The 22,945-nt window shown below is 48.1% G+C and overlaps 1 protein-coding gene across 2 annotated transcripts in view; it reads left to right on the top strand.

The window, feature by feature from the left end:
* Positions 1-22,945, top strand: part of Nuak1 (NUAK family kinase 1) — a 72,530-nt gene that overhangs the window by 25,995 nt on the left and 23,590 nt on the right. Inside the window, exon 2 of one of the 2 annotated variants that reach the window (XM_052752915.1) lies at positions 3,921-4,041. The exons of the other annotated variant lie outside the window; for it this stretch is intronic. Within the exon in view, the coding sequence (XP_052608875.1) occupies positions 3,921-4,041 (121 nt within the window). The remainder of the gene's footprint in view (positions 1-3,920; positions 4,042-22,945) is intronic. 2 annotated transcript variants of the gene reach the window in all.

Raw genomic sequence — 22,945 nt, 5'->3', positions numbered from 1 at the left:
ACATGATTTTTGTTGTAATTTTCTCTCATTGTTGGTGCATCTCTACCACCCTTTGCCTTGAGGACATGATGGACGTGTCCTCCTGCGTGTATGGCCTAGTCAGGGACAGGTGCTCAGAAAGAATGAACAGTCACAGATGATGAAGCCTGAGGTCACGATGACATTGCATTTCCTTGTTTAGCTGGTGGGCATTTGCAAGAAGGAAATTGGGGTGACCCTGGGGTTGCTTTATGGGTTCAGGCTGTTTGCCTTCCTGTCTGTCTGAATCTAAGGATGCAGGTACCAACTGTACTAACAATGGTTTCAGCTATCTTGAGCTTACCATCTTAGGTGACATTCTATTCCAAGACCAGGATGGTGCTGTCCAGTCTTGTCTTCACTTTGGGGAAAACAAACATGGTCTCCACATGTAAGACCTCCACTTGCTGTGTCTTGAGGAACCAAGGGGAATTCAAGTTTGCTTTGAGGAAGGAAGGAAGGGTCTGCTCATGGGACACTGACTCTGAGTAAAAGTGACTGACATTTACTGAGCAGTTACCTGGTCCAAGCATGTCTTAAACACCCCACATGCAGTGTTTATAGGTCCCGTGAAACAGATTCTGTTAGCTCCTCACAAATGGATGAGCACACCGGGGTATGGAGAGGATACATAACCTGCTCAAGGCCACACAGCTAGAGGGTGGTTTTAGCCAGGGTACTGAGCCATGTTTCTAGCGTTTACCCCATATCTGCACACTAGCTCAGTTTACCTTTACCTTCTTGAGGCAGAAACCCATTTAGGGGCTGTGGTTCTGGGTCTCCATTCTCTACGCCTTTAAAAAAGGAACTTTTGGCTGTCGGGGTCCTACACAAACAAGCCTAATGTGCAACAAACAAGAAAAGAAAAGACTCAGTTGTTAGCTAACGTCCTAAGGAAGATGGAGTGGGACGGGTATAGACTAGGGCAAGCAATGTGGCTGTGCCAGTTGGAGAAGGAGGAGGAGGCATGAAGTAGAAGCCGCCGTGAGAAGGATGCCAGGACCCACAGTGCACAGAGCTCTTCACAGTGTCTGCCTTCTGTGTTAGATGCTTGCTGGACGCTGACTTTCAGGATGGCTGTGACAGTTTTCTTGGTGTGCCATGAACTGGCTGGTTCCACAGTGGAACCCAGCGTCTGCCTGGCAGTTGCACTACATTCAGTGGTTTCTGGCTTTTGTTTCCCCGCAATTCCCACCACCCCATTCGAAACGGGAGCAGAAATGGGCCCCTGGCGTTTTTTTTGGAAGATGTGCTGCAGTCGCAATGGAGCTTTTGTTGGAGGGACAGTTGTCACCCTGGTCATTAGCGGTCGTGGAGCCGTGGGGTTTCTGCTCACTGAGTGGGGCTTGATCAGAATGTGGACACTTTCCTTTCATGCCCAGCTGGAAGCATTGGCTTGGCAGTGGCACCCTAAGACCCTTGGCCTGCCGCTGGATTCCTGCAGGGAGTGGACAGAGGGCTCATTTTCTTATGTATTAGAAGGTCCTTACTTCTCTGACCCTGGACGAGGAAGGCATGTATTGCTGTTGTGATTTGACAATGGGGCTTCCTTGAGGCCAAGTTAGGCTTGCTGCACAGCCAGAGGGGTGGTTTCTGTCCTTGGCCCATCTTTAGTTTTTGAAGGAATGTGGAAGTTGGTTCAGCAGCCACCCACATCCTCCAGGGCCTGTGTGTGTTCACTGTCTGTTTCATCCAGGAATCAGCGCCCAGGATATAGGCCTCACTCAGCCAAAATAAAGCTTTCCAGTCATGGTTTTCCTTCTGACGTAAGCAGAGGCGGCTTTTCCTGCTGCACACTGAATGGACCTCTCATGAGGGGCCTGAGCAGCGCTGAGTCTGGCACTGTGGTTACAAGAGGCCTTGAAGTTGGAAGCTTGTTCATCTTCCTGAAATTTTCTTTAACCAGCCCCCACGGTCCACCCAGGATGGCGGGGATGCCTCCTTGGATCCCCAGCTGTGCGTCCTGTGTGTTATACTTGTGCCCTTCTTGATTACCCAGGAGGACAGGATGTCAGGGAGACCAGAGATCATCTTTATGTGCGAGCATGGGCAGCATCATTTAGTGCGTGTGCCTCCCCCCTCTAAATAAAGAGTTTTGTTCATTTATTTAGTATGTGGGTGTGCATACGTGTGTGTACATGTGTGCATGTGTGTGAGTGTGTGCGCGTGTGTACTCATGTGTATCACAGTGCATGTGTGATGGTCAGAGACATCTTTACCTTTCAGGCGATGCTTTCCCCCACCCACCTTGTTTTCTGAGGTTTGTCCTCCTGCACTGTGTGCTCCAGGTGAGCTGGCTGCCACCGACCTTTCCGAGGGTGATTCTCCCTGCATTCACTCCCCTGGCACCACAGGAGTGCTGGGCTGACAGACAGCAGCCACTGTATTTGGCTCGCTCCACTCCTTTCCTCCCCCTCTCCCTTCCTTTCAAAATGAGGGTTACAGGAATCGAACGCCTGTCTCCAGGCCTTGCTGCAAAGCGCTTTTAGCTGCTGCTGCATCTCACAGGTCCTGATTCCTTCTCCTTTGCCCCCATCACCACTTTTTAGTCTAGGGTCTACTGCCCCTCCCATGCTGTTCTCGCCTTTCCTCCTTTCTCTCTTCACTTTTTCTTTCTACCTGATGCCCACCTGTGCTGAATGTCTGTTCAGGTCTGTCATGCGCCCAGCATGGGGGCCAAGGACCGGAGACAGCAGAGGTAAGCTCCCCAGCTGGGAAGGTAAAGGGCTGTAACAGTGCACATCCTGGAGAGGGATAGTGTAAGGAGAAATACCAGGGGCAGCTGTGCCAGCTCAACCAGCTTCCAGGAGGCTTGCACATAGCAAGGCCAGTAACAATGGCTCCCAATCCCTGATGCGTCTCAGGTAGAAGTGCTTTCGTGAACGTACGTTTCTATTTATAGTTGGTGGGGCTGGGTGGGGCAGGAGTTGCAGGTGTGGCTCCATTCCTGTTGTAGTGGGCTGGCGGCCACCCTGTGATGTCACCCGTGGTAGTCAATGCGTGGTTAGTTGTGGACTGCTTCTCACGTGGACTTGTTCTTTTGCAGATAACACCATGCCTTATAACCCAGAGGGATGGGCTAACTGCCTTTCACCTAGGAAAGGATGGAGGCCAGGGGAGAGCACATTTGGGGAGCTAAGCAGGCTTACATGTGGCAGTGGGTTGGGTGGAAGGCTCCCTGTTTTTGTTCATTGCCGACCTGTTTGCGCACAGACAGATCCGTTGGCAAAAGTGCTTTTCCTCATTAGACGCTTGTTACCGTCTGATGTCCTTTCACATGTCTGCGTGGCCTGCGTGCTGGCCTCGGCACAGACACTGGCAGGGAGCTTCTGGGATTGACAGGGGCTGGGCACAGAGAGAAGCTGTCATGCCCTTTGCTTTGTCCCGGTCCTTTATAATCGAACCTGCCTGGGAAGGGAGGAGGATGCAGGAAGGATTTGAAGTCTAAGGAGATGTGTGAGCGCAGCCTGGGTTGGAGTCTTCAGAATGAAGGGCTGGAGGATGCGCTGGCTTTGGGATTGGCCACCCAGTGATTTTTGCTTGTTTTTAAGCCATCACTACAGCTTCACAGTGAATCAAATGCTTAGATCTCCCCCCAGTGATTGGCCTGCAAAGCTGCCTCACCTTTGACCCCTCTTTTACTCCCAAAGGATCCAGACTCCTAGGATAAATGAATCTTGCCTGGTTAAACAGCCACTGCCTAATGAAGAAGACCCAAAGCCCAGGCTGTTACACATGGAAGGCATGACAGGGGTTGCTGGGGAGCTCTGTTGTGGAGGTTGTCAATTTGGCCAACAAGCAACATCTGTATTTATTTTCCACCCCACCTCCCCCACCCCCAACAATGGCTGATTTGCGTCTGTTTAGTTCTCTGAGTAACATTTCATTTCCTGACTTTATAGGTTGCTATAAAATCCATCCGTAAGGACAAAATTAAGGATGAACTAGACATGGTTCACATCAGACGAGAAATTGAGATCATGTCATCCCTCAACCATCCTCATATCATCAGTATTTATGAAGGTCAGTAACTCCTCTCCCTCTACTTCTGTGTTAGTTACCATTTCACATACCACAGCAGCCTTGCCAAGACTTTGAGGTAATTGCCCTTCTGGGCAGGAGCCAAATATTTTGCTTCATGATATAAAAATAGCCAAGCATTATCTCTTACTTGGTTACCTTGAATGCAACTAGATACATGTAGGGCAGCTCATCTGAGTCATGAAGCATCCCTGGCTGCGCCTTCTTTCCTCCTCCCAGTTCCTTCACTTTGGCTGTTGCTAAGTAACCTGTCTTATTGAAAGCCAGTGTGCTGGGAAAAAGAAAAAAAGGCTGCTTGCTCGGTGACCAGTAGCAGTGGGTACGTTGTCAGCGTCATCGGCATTCCTCAGACTGATGCCACTTCGGATGAAGAGGTCCTCCAGGTCATTCTCTGTGAGTTGGAAATAAATTCAGAGGGCTGAAGAGTCAGGGAGAAAAAAGGCCCTGGAGGCTTCCCAAGGGGAGTCCAGCTTGTAGCTGGTGTTTATAAAGCGCAGGGCAGGGAAAGCTTGTAAAATGCTGAGCTTCGCCGTAGCTTTGGGCCTTTACAGGAGGAAACAGAATGTCTAAACCTCCCACAGCCAGTAATTCTTCATATTCTGTGAAGACATTACACACGCCGTGACTGTTCATTACAGCAGATTGAAAAACAAACCTCAAGGTCAACAACAGTTTCTCTTCTCACTCACAGTTTGACAAATAATTCTTACTTAATTAAAAAAAAAACACCTCATTTCTCTCTTTATGTGCGGTTTTTATTCAGGGATAGATTATACCTCGCTGGTTGCTCTTTTGCTGGCTTTTTATCATTTTATATCATGCATCTCTGTGTCAAATAAAGACTTCCCATAAAGACATTTTACAAGGCTTTATAATATTTCATTTAGGGGCATACCATAATTTATTGAGTCTAATTTCTTTTGTCAAATATTACTGTTACTCCAGATTTCTAGTCGTTACAAATAGGGTTTATGGACCTCCATTTATGTATTCATATTTGATTATTTTCTTATGAAAAATTACTGCTTTTAAACTTATTGAGTCCAGTGTTTCCCCATATATATAAATATATGTAAATAAAATGTATTTTATTTTAAGATATATTTTAAATATATTTGTATTTGTATGAATACAAATATGTATTTATGTATATTTTTTTGTCTCACTATGTAGCCTTAGCTTGTCTGTAGCTCATAGAAATCCTCCTGCCTCTGCCTCCTGAAGGCTGGGATTAAAGACCTCCCCAGAATATTTTTAAATATGTGGTTAAGTCAGAAAAATGAACTTCTTTTAAAAAATGAACTTTCTTTTCATTTCTGGCCCATAAAAATGTCTCAGGTAAAGAAAGTAAGATGGCAGCACCAGACTTTTAGTTCTTCTTCATCTGTGTCCTTCGTCTTTTTTCCCTGTTGCTTCTCATCGAGAAGTCAACATTGGTAATACCATTTCTGCTTTTTTCAGTCTCAGGGGCTGTTTGTTTGTTTGATCTCCTCTAGGATTGAGTTTAAAAATATGTAATTTTAATTTTAAATTATATGACTATTATTTGTGTGGGTCGATGATGTATGTGAGAGCCATGCCCAAGGAGGTTAGATCCCCTGGAGCTGGAGTTACAGGAGATGGTGAGCCGCCTGACATGGTGGCTGGGGCAGACTCGGGTCCTCCGGAAGAGCAGTGTGCTTTCTTACCCCCTGAACATCGGGAGAGCAGTGTGCTTTCTTACCCCCTGAACATCGGAAGAGCAGTGTGCTTTCTTACCCCCTGAACATCGGGAGAGCAGTGTACTATCTTACCCCCGAACATCGGGAGAGCAGTGTGCTTTCTTACCCCCTGAACATCGGGAGAGCAGTGTACTATCTTACCCCCTGAACCATCTCTAACAGTCTGGGGATGGGATTTTTTTTTTTTTTTGGTTTTTCGAGACAGGGTTTCTCTGTGTAGCTTTGTGCCTTTCCTGGAACTCACTTGGTAGCCCAGGGTGGCCTCGAACTCACAGAGATCCACCTAGCTCTGCCTCCCGAGTGCTGGGATTAAAGGCGTGCGCCACCACCGCCCGGCTGGGATTTTTTTTAAATGGAAATTTTCACTTATTCAATTACGTATTGATTTTACAAACGCCTCTTCAGTGGCACTTTGAAGTGCAATGTCTGGTCAGCAGCCTTAGAAGATGAGAAGACATGAGTCTCAGGTCCTGGTCTGGGACCACAGAATGGGAAAGTCTCGGGCCAGGCCAGGCCAGGCTAGGCAGTTTGGCAAGCTTCGGTTATGCACAGGGTTAAGTGGACTACATATGTAGCACGGATAAGACTTGCATCATAAGCAAGGAACTGCAAAGCAACATGGACAAAGTGTTATGTGGGGACTGGGGTGCAGCTCAGTGGTGGAGCACTTGCCTGATGTGTGAGACCTTGGGTTTGAGTTTTTAAAAAGTATTCTGTAGTTAGGTGAGTATCATAGAGTGGGACCACAGAGGCTTTAGTGTTAGGAATGTTCATGGAGATGTGGGGCATCCTAGCTGATCCTTAAAGATTTTTGGAGGGAAAAGTTAGAAAAAACAGAAATCCGCTTTAAAAAACAAAGCTAAACTTGCCTGGTGAAGGAGGTGTTTCTGGATGTTAGAAGTGAGCAGATGCACTAATGTGGGTGAGAATGAATTTCCTAACTTTTTGAGGGGTTTGCTCTGCGTGGGTCCGTTACTATGGAAACCGGAAAACCAAAGTGAAGGATGCCCTGTGTAGTGTGGACTAGGCTGGAGTCCTGTGATATGTGAACACTGCTGTTTCTGGGTGATCAGCTTTGCACCCAGCATGGGCTTCTCCAGTTTCTTATTTAGGAGACCACCCGCAGTAACTGACTTCCGGCATGGAGAAAGTGACTTCAGGTCAGGGTTAGGGAAGCTGGGAGCCAGACAGGATCAGTGGGGAACAGGAAACCATTGTCCTCCCAAAGGGAAAGGCCGAGCTGGACCCTTACACAAAAGTATTCTGCTGCCAAGGTTGCCTTGGTCATAGTCTGTCCCCTCCTGGAGGATTCTGGAAGAAGAGAAACCCTGTCATTATCACTTTAAAGATGGCTACTGTTATGAATGATGTGAGTTAAAGTTCTTTTGGTGACTAGGACTGATCTCCATCAAGGCCTCAGGAGGGAGGGGCCCCATTTGTACCTTGAGAGCATGTTTTAGGCAGTCAGAGAAGAGCTTGAGTTTGCAGGTCAGACAGACTTGGGGTTCAGCTCTAGATGTGGCCTAGACGGAAGAGTTTGGGGAAGATGGTGGGCGTCAATATCATACCTATCAAATGGGCATGGCAGGCTGGGGACGAAGCTCAGTGGCAGAGCACTTTCCAAGCATGCATGAGGCCCCATAGTACCATAAGAAGGATGGTGACCACCATATCTCTCTCCTAGGGCTGCTGTTAGGATTAAATGGCATGGCACACACAGGAACTCAAAAAGAGAATTATGATGGGGAAATACAGTTATCACATTCCACTACATGCAGTTGGTAGCTACCATACTGAGCAGTGTAGGTCTAGAACATTACCCCAGAAGTTTCCTTTGGACAATGCTGCTATATATTGTTTATGTCCATACACATGGGTTGCTTTTTATTTCTGAAGGTAAGTCACATTCCTTTCATTGACGCTGTAGGGATTCCTGTCTGTAGATAAGTTAAATGGGTTAAAGACATCCCATTGTCTTCGTGTGTTTTAGACCAGCAAATGCTATGCAAATAAATTTTCCAGGGACTTTCATGTAGTGTTTTTGTTTTTGTTTTGTTTGTTTCTTAAAATTCTCAGCTTTCAGGTCTGTTCTCCCACACAGGCTCTGTGTCTCCCACATCCACTGGGGATGAGGGCAGCTCTCCAGTTCCCCAGGGGCTGGGAACAGGCTTGCTGAGGCTATTCCAGCCCTCACACCTCTGACTATGACCCTGCTTTCCATGGTCCCATGACTTTGTCTTCCTGCCTAACATCCCAGGGTCTAGCTCCGTGGGTGGAGTTGGATCTCCTAGTGTTCTCTGTAGAGCCCTTTACAGAGTACAGAAGTCTCTTTGGATCCCCACTGCCAATCTGTGAGGTGGGAAGGTCAGGTGTGCCCATTTTGTAGTTGTGGACACTGAGGTCCTGGGAGGGTAATAATGACTTGCTGGGTGTACTCATTTGCTAGGGCTTTGGTAATGCAGTACCACAGGCTGGCAGCTTTGAAAACAGAAACCTGCTTCCTTTCCATCCTAAGGGCTGGCATCCAAGACCAAGGTGATGGCTGTGAGGTCCCTTCTGAGGCTGTGACAGGGAAGGAGCTGTTCCAAGCTTCTCCATCTTCTCACAGGGTCTTCAAACCATCTTCCCTATATCCATGTGCAAGTGCTCTCCTCCTGGATCATACTAGGTTAGGGTCCATGCTAATGGCTTCATTTAAACTTAATTATCTCTGTGAGGACATTTAGATGGGGCCCCATAAGGCTTCAACCTCAGTTTTGAGCAGGGGACACAATTTGGCTGGTCACACAGCCAGCTGGTGGTCTCCTGACTACATCCTTTTTTCCTCCCAAGTGCCTCCACCCTGCTGGCTCCGTGGCCATGTCGCCTGGCCATTTCTTTCCTGACCTTGTTGCCCATCCAGGCCTGAACTTCGACAGAGGAGGTGCAGAGGCGCGGGGACAAGGGGAGGCCTTGCACGTCTGGGAGATTGTGTGCTGATCCCTGCCACTCCCAGAGTGAGAGGGAATCTTCTGGAAACTGAAGGATGACAGGCCATCCAGGAGTCTGTGCTGAGTACAGACATGTTCACTTGCTTCATAGATTGTCTAAGTGGCCATCTGGACATTAGCTAAGTGAGTAGGCCTTAGAAAAGCACTTTACAGTTTCCTCTTCAATAATGACTGCTACGGTCATCCCAGGTGCGTGTGTGGGTGCGTGTGTGTGTGCGTGCGTGTGTGTGTGTGTGTGTGTGTGTGTGTGTGTGTGTGTGTGTATACATGGGCATGCAGACAAGCAGGCACACACATAAAGATACACACCAACACTCTCTGGCTTCAGGGTGATGAACCGGGACTGTGCCTAACCCTGTGTGTTTGGTGACTCCAAGTTCTCCTGAGGGGAAGGAACGTCATGTGGGGCAGGAATGGTTGGGTCAGAGCTTTATGGTCCCGGAGGAAATGGCGTGGTTAAGTACCCACTGCCTGAGGCCCCATCAGACCCTTAAAACAGGGAACAAGCTCCAGTCTTCCTCAGCGCTGACAAGTGGGAAGGGGAGGTGGGACATGTACAGGGCGAACAGGTAGACTGTCTGCTACTGTCGAGCTGAGTGAATTTTCACCACCAGTTTTCGTGATGAGTCCTGCATGGAGAAGGGTCTGAGCCCTTGGGGGAGCTGGGCTTTCTAGGCAATGGAGCAGCACATGCAGAGCCTAGAGAGGGAAACGCTTGTGTTGTTAGGGTGACAGAGGAGAGGTAAGCAGGAGCACCCCAAATCAGGGTCACACGGGTTGAGGAGGTAGTGCAGCTCCCTCCTTAACCAGGAATGGGCAGCTACTGGAAGGTTCTGAGGAAAATGTAGTACTCTTTTTTTTTAAACTTCTACTTTCAAATTTGTGTGTGTGTGTGTCTGTCTGTGTATGTGTGTCTGTCTGTGTATGTGTGTGCGCGCGCATGTCTGTGTGTGTGTGTGTGTGTGTGTGTGTGTGTGTGTGCGCGCGCGCATGTCTGTGTGTGTGTGTGTGTGTGTGTGTGTGTGTGCGCGCATGTCTGTGTGTGTGTGTGTGCGCGCGCATGTCTGTGTGTGTGTGTGTGCGCGCGCGCATGTCTGTGTGTGTGTGTGTGTGTGTGTGTGTGTGTGTGTGTGTGTGTGTACATGTGGAACTCAGAGGGCAGCCTGCGCGTCATTCCTCAGGTCCCTTCCACCCTTTGTTCTCAAGAGGTCTCACTGGCCCGGAACTTCGCCAGGTGGCTGGACCAGCTGGTCGCTGGGCCCCAGGAAGCTGCCTGTCTCTGCCTCCCTTCCCACCACCCCTGGGATTCACACATGTGCAGCACCCTATCCGGCTTTTTAATGTGGGTCCTAGGGACTCAAATGAAAGTCCTCATGCTTGTGAGTCAAGCCTGTCACCAACCGAGCCATCTCCCCAAGAAAATGTGTTTAACTTAGGTTAATATATTATATATTACATTTTAGATTTTATAATACATGCAAAATACACCGACAGAGTGCAGTGGGCCTGTGCCCTGTGCTACCTCACTTAGCCCTTGTATCTGATAAATAAAAATCATAAACACACCTCTTGCATGGGAAATTTGGCTTAGAGACAAAATTCATTTCCTAATGTCATGTCCCTTAGTGAGTAGGGTTGGAATTTTGAACTCTGCCAGTGACACTGATCTAATGAAGGGCCTATGGTGGTCTACAGGGTCCTGCGTTGAGGGACAGCGTTGTCCCTGTGAGACCCAGAGGCTTCTGGCTTCTACATCTGATACACAATTCCAGCTGTGGGGGTGTGTTAGACGCTGTTTCTGCCCATGTCTTGAGAAGAAGCTTGTAGCCATCACCTGTCGGCTCACAGGGCAAGTGTTTTCTAAGCTGTGTGCCCTCAGGCCCACGAGTGGTGGACTCTGCTAGTCACCAGATCCCAAACTTAATTCCTTCCAAGCATGTCTCTCGAGAAGTAGACTCTGGGGTGAACTGTCCTGTTGACCCTCTGATGAGGATGCGTTTCCCTCAAATTTGTCAACTCTGTGTGGACACAAATATCACTGGCTTCTACTGCCAAGCCAATAAGAGAAGAGGCATGCCCTTTTTAGTGTGTGATGCCGGCCGGGGTAACCTAATCAGCAGCAAAGAGAGAAATCTCAGGCATCATCTCAGGGTGGACCCCTGGTTCCCACTCAAAGGAATTCCATTCTCTCAGCAGGGAACCAATTGACAATATGGAAAAACAGCAGAAAAAGGAAGTACAGGAGCTTTCAACTTGGTCGCCTAGAATGGAAGAGATAAAAACAGATTTTGTCTGTGGTTCTGATTTCAGGACTGTTCTGAGTTCAGACATCAAAGGCAGGTTGTCTCCCCCTCCACATCCCCTTTGAAAGCCCAGGAAACCCCATCCACAAGCCCCTTGAGACTAACATCTTTACTGCGTAGCACAAGGCTCAGGAATTCCAGCATCCCATCTGGCAGTGGTACAGCATTGGAAAGCAGAAAGGGGAGGTGCAGCCTGGGCCTTCCCTTGTGTGTCCTCTGTTTGGGGTTCTGGAAATCTCTCTTCCTGGCCATAGCTGATGGCATCTCTCTATTGGCTCTTTGTATTGTGTGCTGGGGGGTGGGTGACCCCTTCATTCCTTTGATCTTAGATGAGGGGGTCCTGGCTTCCGGCAACACACAGAAAGACTTACTTTGGTATCCATTACTTATGATCGTTCTCTTGAGTAAGAATGTTTAAAATATTATCCTTAAACTTAAAAAAAGAAGAAACAAAGCCGACGAACTCCTCTGTTGATAAGCACGTCAGTCCTGCGCAGCCCTGCGAGCCCTGCGCCTTGAGAAGATGTAGGAGATGTATTCTCAAATGAGTGCTGGATTCCCACCACATGGCATTTTGAATGAAGTTACTGTCCGTGAAAAGTTCTTCCTACCTCTTTAGAAGGCAAATCAACATAGGCTTTTATGTTATTTCTTACCTGCCCTGCCTCCACTGTTGCCGGGAAATTAAGGTAGAATCTTAAAACAGCTGATCACATCCACAGTCAAGAGGAAAGAATGAATGCATCAACACTTGCTTGTGCTCAGCTCTCTTGCATCACTTACACAGTCCAGGACCCAGAGCATGAGGAACGGTGCTGCCCGTGGTGGCGATTCTACCCGCCTATTGATGTAATGAAGCCGGTCTCCCAAGACAAACCCGTAGTCAGCCAGATCTCGAAAATCCTTATTGAGGTTCTCATCCCAGGTGATTTTTACCAAGTTGATGGCAAAACTGTTTCTCCACCCCACACACCCGTGTGTGTGCGCATGTGTGCATGTGTGTCCATGGGTATGTGCAGGTGGATGCTAGTTATTGATATATATATGTGTATGTGTGTGTGTGTGTGTGTGTATCTATCAATCTATCTATCTATCATCTATCTATATCTATCTATCTATCTATCTATCTATCTATCTATCTATCTATCTATCTATCTATCTATCTATCTAGTTTCTTTCCAATCACTTGGTTTCAGACAGTCTTTCACTGAACCTGACTGAGCTCACTGATTTGGTTAGATTGGCCATAAGCTCCAGGGATTCTCTTCTTCACAACCGCACTTGGCGTGCTAGGATTTTATGGAGTACAGACCAGCAATGCTGCCGTCCGGTCTTTTATTGAGTCCTGAGGACCAGAGTGTGGTAAACATTTTTCCAGCCCTAAATATGCTTCTTAATAGCTGTCTGTGCCATGTGGGATTTTGATAGACCTTTCCAGAATGGGATATCTCTTTTGTTCCCTGTGGAAAAAAAATCTCTGTTCCAGAAATCCAAATCAGCAGAGGAGAAATGAAAAGACAGGTCTGTGGAGAAGGCCATAGCCTACATTGTGCACCACAGACCCTCACCTGTGGCCAGGGCCAGGGAGATTGTGTAAAATGATTCATAGAATCCAACAGAGGTCTAGGGGTCAGAGCATGTTGCTACCCATCCTCTGACAAGTGAAGGTAGTTCCTTGGAGTTTGACAAGACCTTGGTAAACTGCCTGATGGTACATCTGAGTGGTGATCTCAAAGGGCGGTCCAGAACCAGCAAAATCAGCGTCAGATGGGCCCGCCCAATCCCCAGAGTCAGAACCTCTGGTCTGCTCTGCCATCTGTTTACAAGCAGGCTGCCGGGAGTGTGATGTGTCCTCAAGTGTGAGAACCACTCGTGAGAAGAAAACCCCTCCCTCCATAGCAGCTCAGAAGCTGAAATGGGACTGAGTGTCTTATGCCATTTGTTTGGGAATACTAATGGTGGGAGCACCTTGTATTTCGTGGGCTCCAGTGTGTTGCTTATCCAGGGGTCTTGAGAGATAAGATGTGCAAGCAGGTCCTGCTTTAGGAGGGATCCTGGTTTGGGCTCTCACAAAGGCAGAGATGGTTGAGTTAATCCTGTATTTGCGTAGTTATTTTTTGCTCATCAAAAATGTGTTGGGCTCTTACGGTCTCAGTACTGTCCTGGTTGGACAAGTGTGGAAGTGATCAATGGTAGGTCTGACTAAGCCCTAGGAAGCTCCTTATCTCTCCAGTGGGGCATTGTCTTGATACTCCGCACAGCTGTGGGGTTACATGAGCAAATGGATAGAGGTGTTAGGCGTGTGCTGGTATCTGCTTAATGAACGCTAAAGAGTATTACTTTTTAGTGTGTGTGTGTGTGTGTGTGTGTGTGTGTGTGTAGACCCAAGATTGGTGCTGGTCTCCCTTGCTTGTTTCCACCTTATTTACTGAGGTGGGGTCTCTCACTTGAGCTCAGCACCCCGATATGGCTAGTCTCTTTAGCCATTACTCTGGGAGATCCTATTTCTATCTCTTTCGAGCTGAGGTTATAGGAGGGACCGATGCCCATTTGGCTTTTACATGGTTCTGGGGATTCAAACTCTAGTGGCAGGCACTCCACCCGGGGAGCTGTCTCTTTGTCCTGACTATTATGTCTTTGATACCTGATGATATCTCATGATAAGTGAGATGTCCTTTCTGGTTGGAGTAGAAACGTACTGGGGTGGGTGTTGGGTACCAGCACAGTCGGCTGAGACCATATTACCCTGGCCCCTGATTGGCATATTAAGTGCACGTGGACACTCCTGTGGCGTTTGTGACACTAATGTCTGCACCTCAACCCCAAGGCTTCTGACTGAATTGCTCAGGCTGAGAAAGGTGGAGTGATTCCTGCAACCAAGAGGACGATAAGCATTGCTCTTGAAACCTGTGCTGATCTAATCATCTGTCGTCAGTGAGTCAGAGAACATATTCTCTGTGACAGTGGGTGACACCTTTATAAGCCATTTGGATGCTGTCCTCAGGGAGCTCAGAGCCTCATGAAACCATTTGTTGACTTGGCAAAATGGTGTGTTATGCTTATGTTTACTCCTTTGAATACATGACAAATTCCTGGGTATTGATTGAACACACCCCTCTGCTACCAGCCTCACAAGTTCCCAGTGGAATCCTTGCAGACTGGACCCAAGTGCACAGCTCTCCTCTGTTCCTAAGTCCCCGAGGGCTCTCCTCACTTTTAACTGTGGGGGTGAGCGCCTCAGCTGTGTGTCGGCGCAAACACATTTTAAATGAGCTTCCTGTTAAATTAGCTCTTTGACCTTCAAGTGTATTATTTTCATTTGATTACACCCAAGTCATTTTTCTAGAGGCCGGAGATTACAAATAAAACAAACAGAACACTAATGTTTCTCCCTGCTTGGCTTGCCTCGCCCTCCCGAGTTTCCTGGAATTCAATATTTTCTAATGCTTTAAATAATGCCACTTGTACTTGAAGCTAATTTTTTAAAGAATAAATAAAACTATATTGTGTTTAATATAGAGCCTTTTGAGATGAGCTGGGGCCGGTTAGTCGTTTGTTTAGACCGTTAACAGCCATTAGGAAGGAAGGCTAATAGAATCCCGAGAGTGGTCTTTTATGTGGCTACTGAAGGAAGACTGGTGACCCATGACTTCTGTCTGGGCTCTTTTGATTGGGGAGTCATGCTTCTCTCCACCAGTTCACCAATTCTGACATACCTCATTCGGTAACTTGTTATTTGTGGCATCAACTTCACTGGACTCTGACATTGATGGCCATACTTTGAGTAGCACTAGGGATACCTTCTTCTCTTGCCAGCAAGTACCCACACTCACAAGCTCATATCCACACATAGACAAACACGCATACATATACTTTATAATAAAAATCCTTAAGGAGAGAGAGAGAGAGAGAGAGAGAGAGAGAGAGAGAGAGAGAGAGAGAGAGAGAGAGAGAGAGAGACTGGACTTAATTTTTCAGGGGCCATAGGAGTCTGATATCTACACAAGTGAATTCACTGACTTCATCATTGTCCTCTCACCTCCTCCCATCTCTCTCTCTCTCACACCCCCATCACCACCACCATTACCACCTCACCGCCACCACTGCCACCATCACCCCCATCACTACCATTACCACCACCATCACCACCATCACCCCCATCACCACCATCACCACCACCACCACCACCACCACCACCACCACCACCACCACCACCTCCTCCTCCACAGAAATGTGCTCTTGAGGGTGGATTCTGCCGCTGCAGATCTGTGACCCTGGCTCTCATCCAGGCTTGTCTTACACCGTGACACTGTCTGTTGCAGTGGCTGGCTGGCCCATCTTCGTGTTCGGGCACTTACAAGGGAGCCCCAATGGAGAGTGACAAGGTGCTCTGCAGAATGACTCAGTTGTACACAGTGGAGGAGGGCAATGAGTACTGTACTGTCTTTTCTTCCAGGTGGTTGAGAGTGAGCCAAGCCCCCACAGCAAAGCCCCTGCTGAGGTTTGTGGAAGAGGAACCAAGGCTGTCACTGCTGGAGTCAGGGTAGCATGCTTGTTTAAAGAAATTGACTATGTCAATCTAGATCCCTTGCTTCTCTCTGGGGTGGTTGTGAGAGTCCAGGGATGCTGACTGACTGACACTCATCCTCTCATAGTGACTGGTGTGCACATACCCCCCTCCCCCCCGTGTGTGTGTGTGTGTGTGTGTGTGTGTGTGTGTGTGTGTGTGTGTAAGGCTGTGACACAGCAGTAGAGGAGATAGCCAGTCTGATGAGTTTGTGGTGGTACCAATGGAGCCCATTCCGCCTCAGGGCCCTGCTGAGTTGCCATGGAGATGCCCCACCACACCACTAGTAGGAGGATGGAGTCCTGTGACTAGTCCAGGCTGGTACCCTTGAGACCCCTCTTCTTTATCCTAGCCTTGTCCTCGGATCTCATTTGGCATTGGTCCCCACAGCACTTATAACCCTGGCATACGGGCAGAGTACTTAGTGAGCCTTCAGCGTCTCCCCAGACAGTGCCGTACCTTGCCTTTTCTGGTTAACTGACTTTTTGAGACCAGGTCTCTAACCCCGGCTAGCCTCCCTCCCCAGTATCTGGAGAGTCAGGATTATAGGCACACACCACACCTGGTTACACTTTCACCCCTGTTCTTCGGAGTTCCCCGAAGTCTACCTCTGCAGTGGGTGGCCAGCCTGGGTATGGTTCTCCTCAGGCATTCCAGCCAACAGCCAGAAGAGTGTTGGTGTATTGTAAGACATGTGTGAACCAGAACGCCTTCCATTGTCCAAACTGGGAAGTGCCTGTCTGTGATTCAGCTCTGACCACCCCATTGACAATGGGAGCTATTAGTCCAGCTGAATTTTCTCACCCTCACTGCGGGGGCTTCCAGACATCACAGGACTGTTTTGTGAAGCATTCGCCCCTGAGGTATTTGCAGTTTAGTTCTTGGGAATAATACTTTTGAAGAATTAATCCTGTAATAATTCAATGACTAATTAGGTGGCAGCCGACTCTTTCAAGAAGAGATTCTTGTGTTTCTGAAATAAAAAGCAGGCTAGGAATTTCCCTGAGAATCTCCCTTGTCTTTAATAAAAGTGAGTCCCCGGGAGTGGAAGGTTCTTCTGTCAGTTTGAGAACATCAATCAAGCACTGTTGCTGTCTGGTGTGAGCAGAGGTTCTCTGGACAGATAGAATCCAAACCAACCCTGGGACAACTCTGACCAGTCCCCTCCTAAGCCCTGTTCCTTTTCCTTAAAACCAGCAAACCAAATCCTTCCTCAGAGTCCATGTGAATCAGAAAGTTCTCCTCTATCTCCACAGGAAGAAATTTTTCATTTTCCAGAACCATCTACTCCCACCTAGAACATCCTGTAAATTGATCCCCACTCACTCTCCTGCTAATAAAAGGCCTAGTGTATTTGGCTCAAAAAATGGCCAGTGGATGGTTAAAAACCCCACGGTCACCTGATTCATCAGTGTTTCTCCCAGGCCAGAATGTTGTTTTTATGTTGTGCCCTTTCTCAAGCTATACAAGTTGTGTTATTAACCTTGGGGGCAGCAGAAGGGAATCGTTAGGAACCTTGTGATTAATTAGTGCAGTTGTGAAAGCCAGACCATCAGAAGTCAGACGTGAACTGTCAGAATGAACATCTGATAAAATTCAGGTTTAATGTGGAGGAGGAGGCGTTACCCTAGCAACCAGCCCCCTTGAAATAGAAATAAACAGAAAACAAGAAAAGTAATCCAAGTTGGTTTCTGGGAAGAAGTAAGACACTGGTAGAAGAAAGGGGGAGCGTCTGGATTTTCTGTGCCAGAACAATAACAAAGGTATCTGACTAAAGCGAACCCCTGGTCATTTGGCCTGCTGGGTTCCATGCCTCTTTTCTCTAGGAATCTTTTCAGACTCATTCATATTTACATCTCCGTCCTTCTCTCTGGACCTCTAGATACTAAAAGTCTGAGCCATGCATAATTTGGCTCGTGGATTATTTGGTAGGCTCCATTTCTTTCCAAGTAGGACACAACTCCTCGAAGGCAAAGACTGTGCCTTGTATTGTTTTATCAGCTTTAACACATAGCAGAATGCTCAGACAGCGACTTCATAGGCTGATAAAGGGTGTTCAGGAAAAGCTGTGAGTTGGCCTCCATCAAGCAGAAACTTTGCTGAGCACAGTGGCGGGAGAGTGAGTGAATGGAGGCAGAGTCAGAGTAAAAGCATGCATTTTTTTCAGTCACACACATTTGGATTCAAAGCCTCACTGGAGTATCTGCCCAACAACAATGCATACAGATACGCATCAGAAGACATGTGGTGTGCAAGCATGTACCCAGTCGGGCGAGGGACAGCTCACTAGTTAAATGTATTTGGTCTTGTAGGGGACCTAGGTTTAGTTCCCACCATAGACATGGTGGCTCATAACTGCCCATAACTCCAGTTCCAGGGGCACTGATACCCTCCTCTTACCTCTGAGGGCACCAGGCACAAACCTGGTAAACATACACACATGCAGGCAAAATACTCATACACATAAAAACCAAAATCAGTAAATGCAACAACAAAATGATAGCAATAAATGTCCCCAGCAACTCTGCTCACGGGGGTCCTCAACTGGAATTGGCTTAATGATTGATTACCTGATGTAGAACGGCTAAAACCACCACAATACCCCAGTAAGAAAGAGAATTCATAGTAGCAAGAATGAGGACTCTTCAATGACACAGAACAATTTGACTTATTCTCACTTATAGTATTTGGGGTTATTGAAGTCACACACAAGAATATATCCTACATGATCCATTGTTTAAGAAGCAAAACTCATCCACCTGATTGGCTTATAATCAACATATTGTGATATTGGCTTACTTTTAAAATTTTATTTATTTATATTGTGTATGAGTGTCCTACATGTCTGCCTGAATACCAGGAGAAAGCATCAGATCCTATTGTAGATGGTTGTGAGCCACCCTGTGGATGCTGGGAATTGAACTCAGGACCTCTGGAAGATCAGCCAGTGCTCCTAACTGCTGAGCCATGTCCCCATGCTATTGACTTATTTATAAGCTCAGGGAGATGGTTAGTGGCGGAGGGAACCGAGTGGGGTGACTGAAGGGTGCCGGCAGAGTTGTTCCTCGGTGGGAGTAATGGTTCTCCAATTATGAAATGGAGTAATGCAGACACAGATTGAGTATCCCTAACCCAAAAATCTGAAGTCAGAGAAGTGATAAATGCTCCGAAGTGATAAATGTTTTGAGCACCAAGGTGATAGACCACACATGGAAAACGCCATACCATTAAACTTTGTTTCATGCCCACAGTTACTAAAAATATTGGGCAGGATTATTGTTTCAACTTGGGGTGATAAACACCATGACAAAAAGAAAAAAGCTGAGGAGGAAGGGGTTTATTTCAGCTTACTTGTTACAGTCTGTTATGGAGGGAAGACAGGCCAGGAACTCAAGGCAGGAACCGGAGGCAGAGCTGAAGCAGAGGCCATGGAGGAACTCAGTGACTGGCTTGCTTTCAGGCTGTCATTCAACTACTTTCCTTATACAGCCTGGGGGTATAGTTCCTGAGGGTGGCACCGCCCACAGTGGGCCGTGCCTTTCTCTATCAATTAACAAGAAGATGCCCTCAGACCAACATGAAGAAGACAGTTGCTCAACTGAGGGTCCCTGTCGGGTGTCTCTTGAGTCTGTGTCAATTAACCAGCGCAATTACCTCCAGCCTGTTCGTATAAGATGTATATGAAACACAAGTAAATTTCATGTTTAGACGGGGGTCCCTCAAGGTATCATTTTGTATATGCAGGTGTTCTGAAATCCATGGAAGCCGTCTTTGGTGCCAAGCTCCTGGTCCCTGTACTGGATCGTGTCACAGGATCATTGAGACCAGTCGGTGCTGCGTGTGGGGCATGCAGGCACTGATGGGGGAGACAGACGCCTCGTGAGGGAAGGAGAGGTCCCTGTGGGAGGAAGCGAGGTCTGCATCGCTGACAAGTCCACGATGCCTCGTTCTCCTCTGGCCTTCATTTCACGCCTCTCTGTTGTCTTGGCAATGTTCACTCACCTGCGTGGCTGCCTGGGAGCGTCTCATGGGCACTCGCTGCCGCAGTATTCATTCATTCATAGCTCTCTTCTTGCTCCTTGTTCTCTGGGACCTGCCAGAGGCTGGTCACTCTTCTGTTTGCCGCTCTCTCGTGCTGTTTCTGCCAGCGAGCCTGTCCTCTCCCTCTCCTGAGCTGGTAATGTCTCCTTTAATGCCGTCCACATAGTAGGTGCTTTGTGCTGCTTTGTCGATTTGTTGGGCAGGCACCAGGCTGGGCACCACAGGGTCCTGGCACAGTGCTGCGGGCTGACTCAAGCTGAGCTAAGTTTCTATTCAGGGCCTGCAGCTTCCTGGTAGGCCTGGCATGTCAAGGGCCTCAGCTTTCCTTACCGTCCTGGAGCCACCACGCTTCTGGGTAAAACTGTCTGGCCAAGAGACACAGGCTTTCATTTTTCAGAAAGGAAACCCTTCCCAACTGATGGAAAATAAGCTTTTGCTTAGTGACTAATAACATAAACACAGACAAGATTTCTGGGCTTATAAATAACCAGTTGTAAAAGTGCCCAAGGGGAACAGCCCATTTTGTGAGAAGAATGGTCACGAGTATTCCTGCCACTCTGCATTAGCGACCTTAATCGTGGGTAAGGCGTCTCAGGTCTAGGGCAGAAGCTGGTCGTTTCTCAGTGCTGATCCCCAAGACCTTACCCTTAGCCATTGTGAGTACTGGAAAAGTAAAAGCTGTCTTGGAAGAGCTGCCCAAGAGACAGGTGGGAAAAATTCTTCAAGTGGGATGGAGGCACGGTGCTGACTCAGCACTGATTCTGTCCCCGAATTCTCTCAGTGTCGTTGTTTGAGGAGAGTCAGGCCAGGGGGGTTGGTGTGTATGGAGGGAAACAGAGGCTGAGCTTGGAGCCTGCAGGCCGATTGCGCAGTCCTGTCCCAGCCCGGCTGGAGCTCTCTGTAATCATGGTGACTACTCTGAGCCTCGCTCTACCAGGTGTTCCCCTCTATAAAACCAGGTTAAAGGACTACACCCATGTGACATCATTTACACAAAATGCCTCTTAGCACAGGACTGGCACATAGTAGGCCTACAGTACTTGGTGCTGTTGTTAAGAAAGGATTCAGGAGCCTTTAGCAGCCTCCTTGATGGAGCCATTATGTTCTCCAAATGTAGAATTCTCTCTGGCATTTAGCTCATCTAATGTGATATTCGAGCCTTGACTGTAAACTTGGCCTGCCTTCTATTGAGGGTGTGTGGATGGTGTCCCATAGCCAGGCCTAGCCACATGGGGAATTCTTTGGCCTTGCCGACTTCTCATAACAACCAGGGGGTGGGTGGTCGTATTCAGATACCATCACACGCATCCAGTGTTTCCTGTACTGGGTCCAGAGCCCTTCCTCTGGATGTGAGTAGGAACATGGAGGTGCCCTGGTTCACCTGCAGAACCTAAGAACCTGCAGTCCAAGGACAGCCAAGCCCAGGTCCGAGCATCTTCCAGATGTTTCATCTGCTTTGTCAAAAGTCCTTTTCCCAGAACACCTTGCGGGATCTGTGTTCCCAGAAGCAGAACCATGCTGGTGTTTGGCTTCTTGGCCATTTGGCAGTGGGGTGACAGAGAAGGGTTAGAAGCCAGTGAGGATGGAGCTGTGGTGGGGTGACCCAGGTAGAGGGACCCAGAGCTTGTGTTTTAGAAGTCACACCATCAGGCCATGCCAGCAGGAGTTACTTAGTGAGAAAGCTGTCACTCTGAGTTGTGTTGAAGTGTGAGGTTTAAAGGGAGGAGCCAGCCAGCCTCTGGGATAGTCCTGTCCTCTGCCACCTGTTCTTCAGATGACACTCTCAGTCTCCTTTAGGGATGCTCCAGAGTCTGAGAGTGAGGTCCTTGTTGACATGTCAAAGCAATTAACTTTTTTCTTCCTTTTCCCTGCCCTAAAAGAAAGGGCAAGTTAGAAAGCCTGCCCTTCCTCCGTGTACGGCATGCCCCCATCGGCTCAAACCATATACTCCGAGGCCACCTTCCCACTTGGCAGAGTTTAGAGTTAATGAAAAGTGCACTCCAGGCTGAAATCCTGGTAGGAGCCAAAGTGGCTGGGTACTGAGAGGCCAGCAGACACCCGGGCAGCCAGTGTTATCTGACTGTACCCTTCCCTCTCCAGCTTCCTACCTCCTTCCCCTTCATTTTATCAGAGAGCGTTGGCTGGACTGAAGGAGCCAGAAAGGAACTAGGGGTGGGGTGGGGAGGGTGACCTTCTAGCAGCCAGTGACAAGGTTTGGGGGGACAGGAGACTGAGGCCTCAGGCAGGTTCCAGTTCAACGCAGTTGCTCATTGTGTGTGTGTGTGTGTGTGTGTGTGTGTGTGTGTGTGTGTGTGTCTTGGTGCCAGGTGCTGGGGTCCAATAATATTAAAATAATCAATAATAGCCAACGTTATTGAGTGCTGTGCATGCAGGCTTTGTTCTAAGCATCTGCCACCCTGTTGTCAATACATTTTCCCAACAGTTCTAAGAAATGCTTACTAATTTCACTCATCTCACATTGGATGTAACAGAAGCATAGAGAAGGTAAGCAATTTCCTAGAGTCCCATAGCCAGGGGGACAAAATCCTAGATTTTAGCTCTCTCAGCCCAAGCTCAGAGTCCAGGACGAGGAAAATGAATATGTAACCGGGAAGTAAGTTGCCATGAGCAAGTATGGACCAGAATGTAAGCGGCAGAAGGCATGTGATAGGCAGATGAATATGAGCAAAGCCTCGATGGTTGATGAATCCTTAGTCAGGATAGGGAGGGGGGAGAGCAGGGGGAGAGCAGGCGGGGTGGGGGGGAGCAGCAGCTTGTGTGTAAATGTAAGAATTGCAGGGACAGTTCTGGGATGTTGGATGTTGAGGTGGGCAGACACCCAAGGCCAACACAGGTTCAGAAGAGAAAAACCCAAGGAAGAGAGAAGACTCGAGGTCCTGGCACCCCTTCAGCCGGCCACTCCACAGCCACTGGAGTCTTCCGGGCTTTTGTGTACGATGTCTTCAGAGTGAAGATGTGACTACGCACATCTTGAAGTGCGTCCTTCCTGGAAGACCCTCCCTCTGCCCACCGCTACCTTGTCAGCTTCAACTGTACTTGACTCCATTCCAGGTTGGCTCTGTGACTCCCTGGCCACGCCAGGAACCAGAGTCGGTTCTGGTCAGTTCTTTAGGAAGCCTCCTCCTTGCGTGGATCCACACTTGAGCTTGGAAGTACTACCTGCAGGTTCTACAAAGCTAGCAACCTCCATAGGCCTCACCAGCTTCTTTCCTTTTCAAATGGTAAAATTTCAAATATTCCCTG

Source organism: Peromyscus californicus, unplaced genomic scaffold, assembly GCF_007827085.1.
Source record: "Peromyscus californicus insignis strain IS unplaced genomic scaffold, ASM782708v3 Scaffold_24__1_contigs__length_46423439, whole genome shotgun sequence".
Lineage (NCBI taxonomy): Eukaryota > Metazoa > Chordata > Mammalia > Rodentia > Cricetidae > Peromyscus > Peromyscus californicus.
This window is presented reverse-complemented; position numbering and strand designations above follow the sequence as displayed.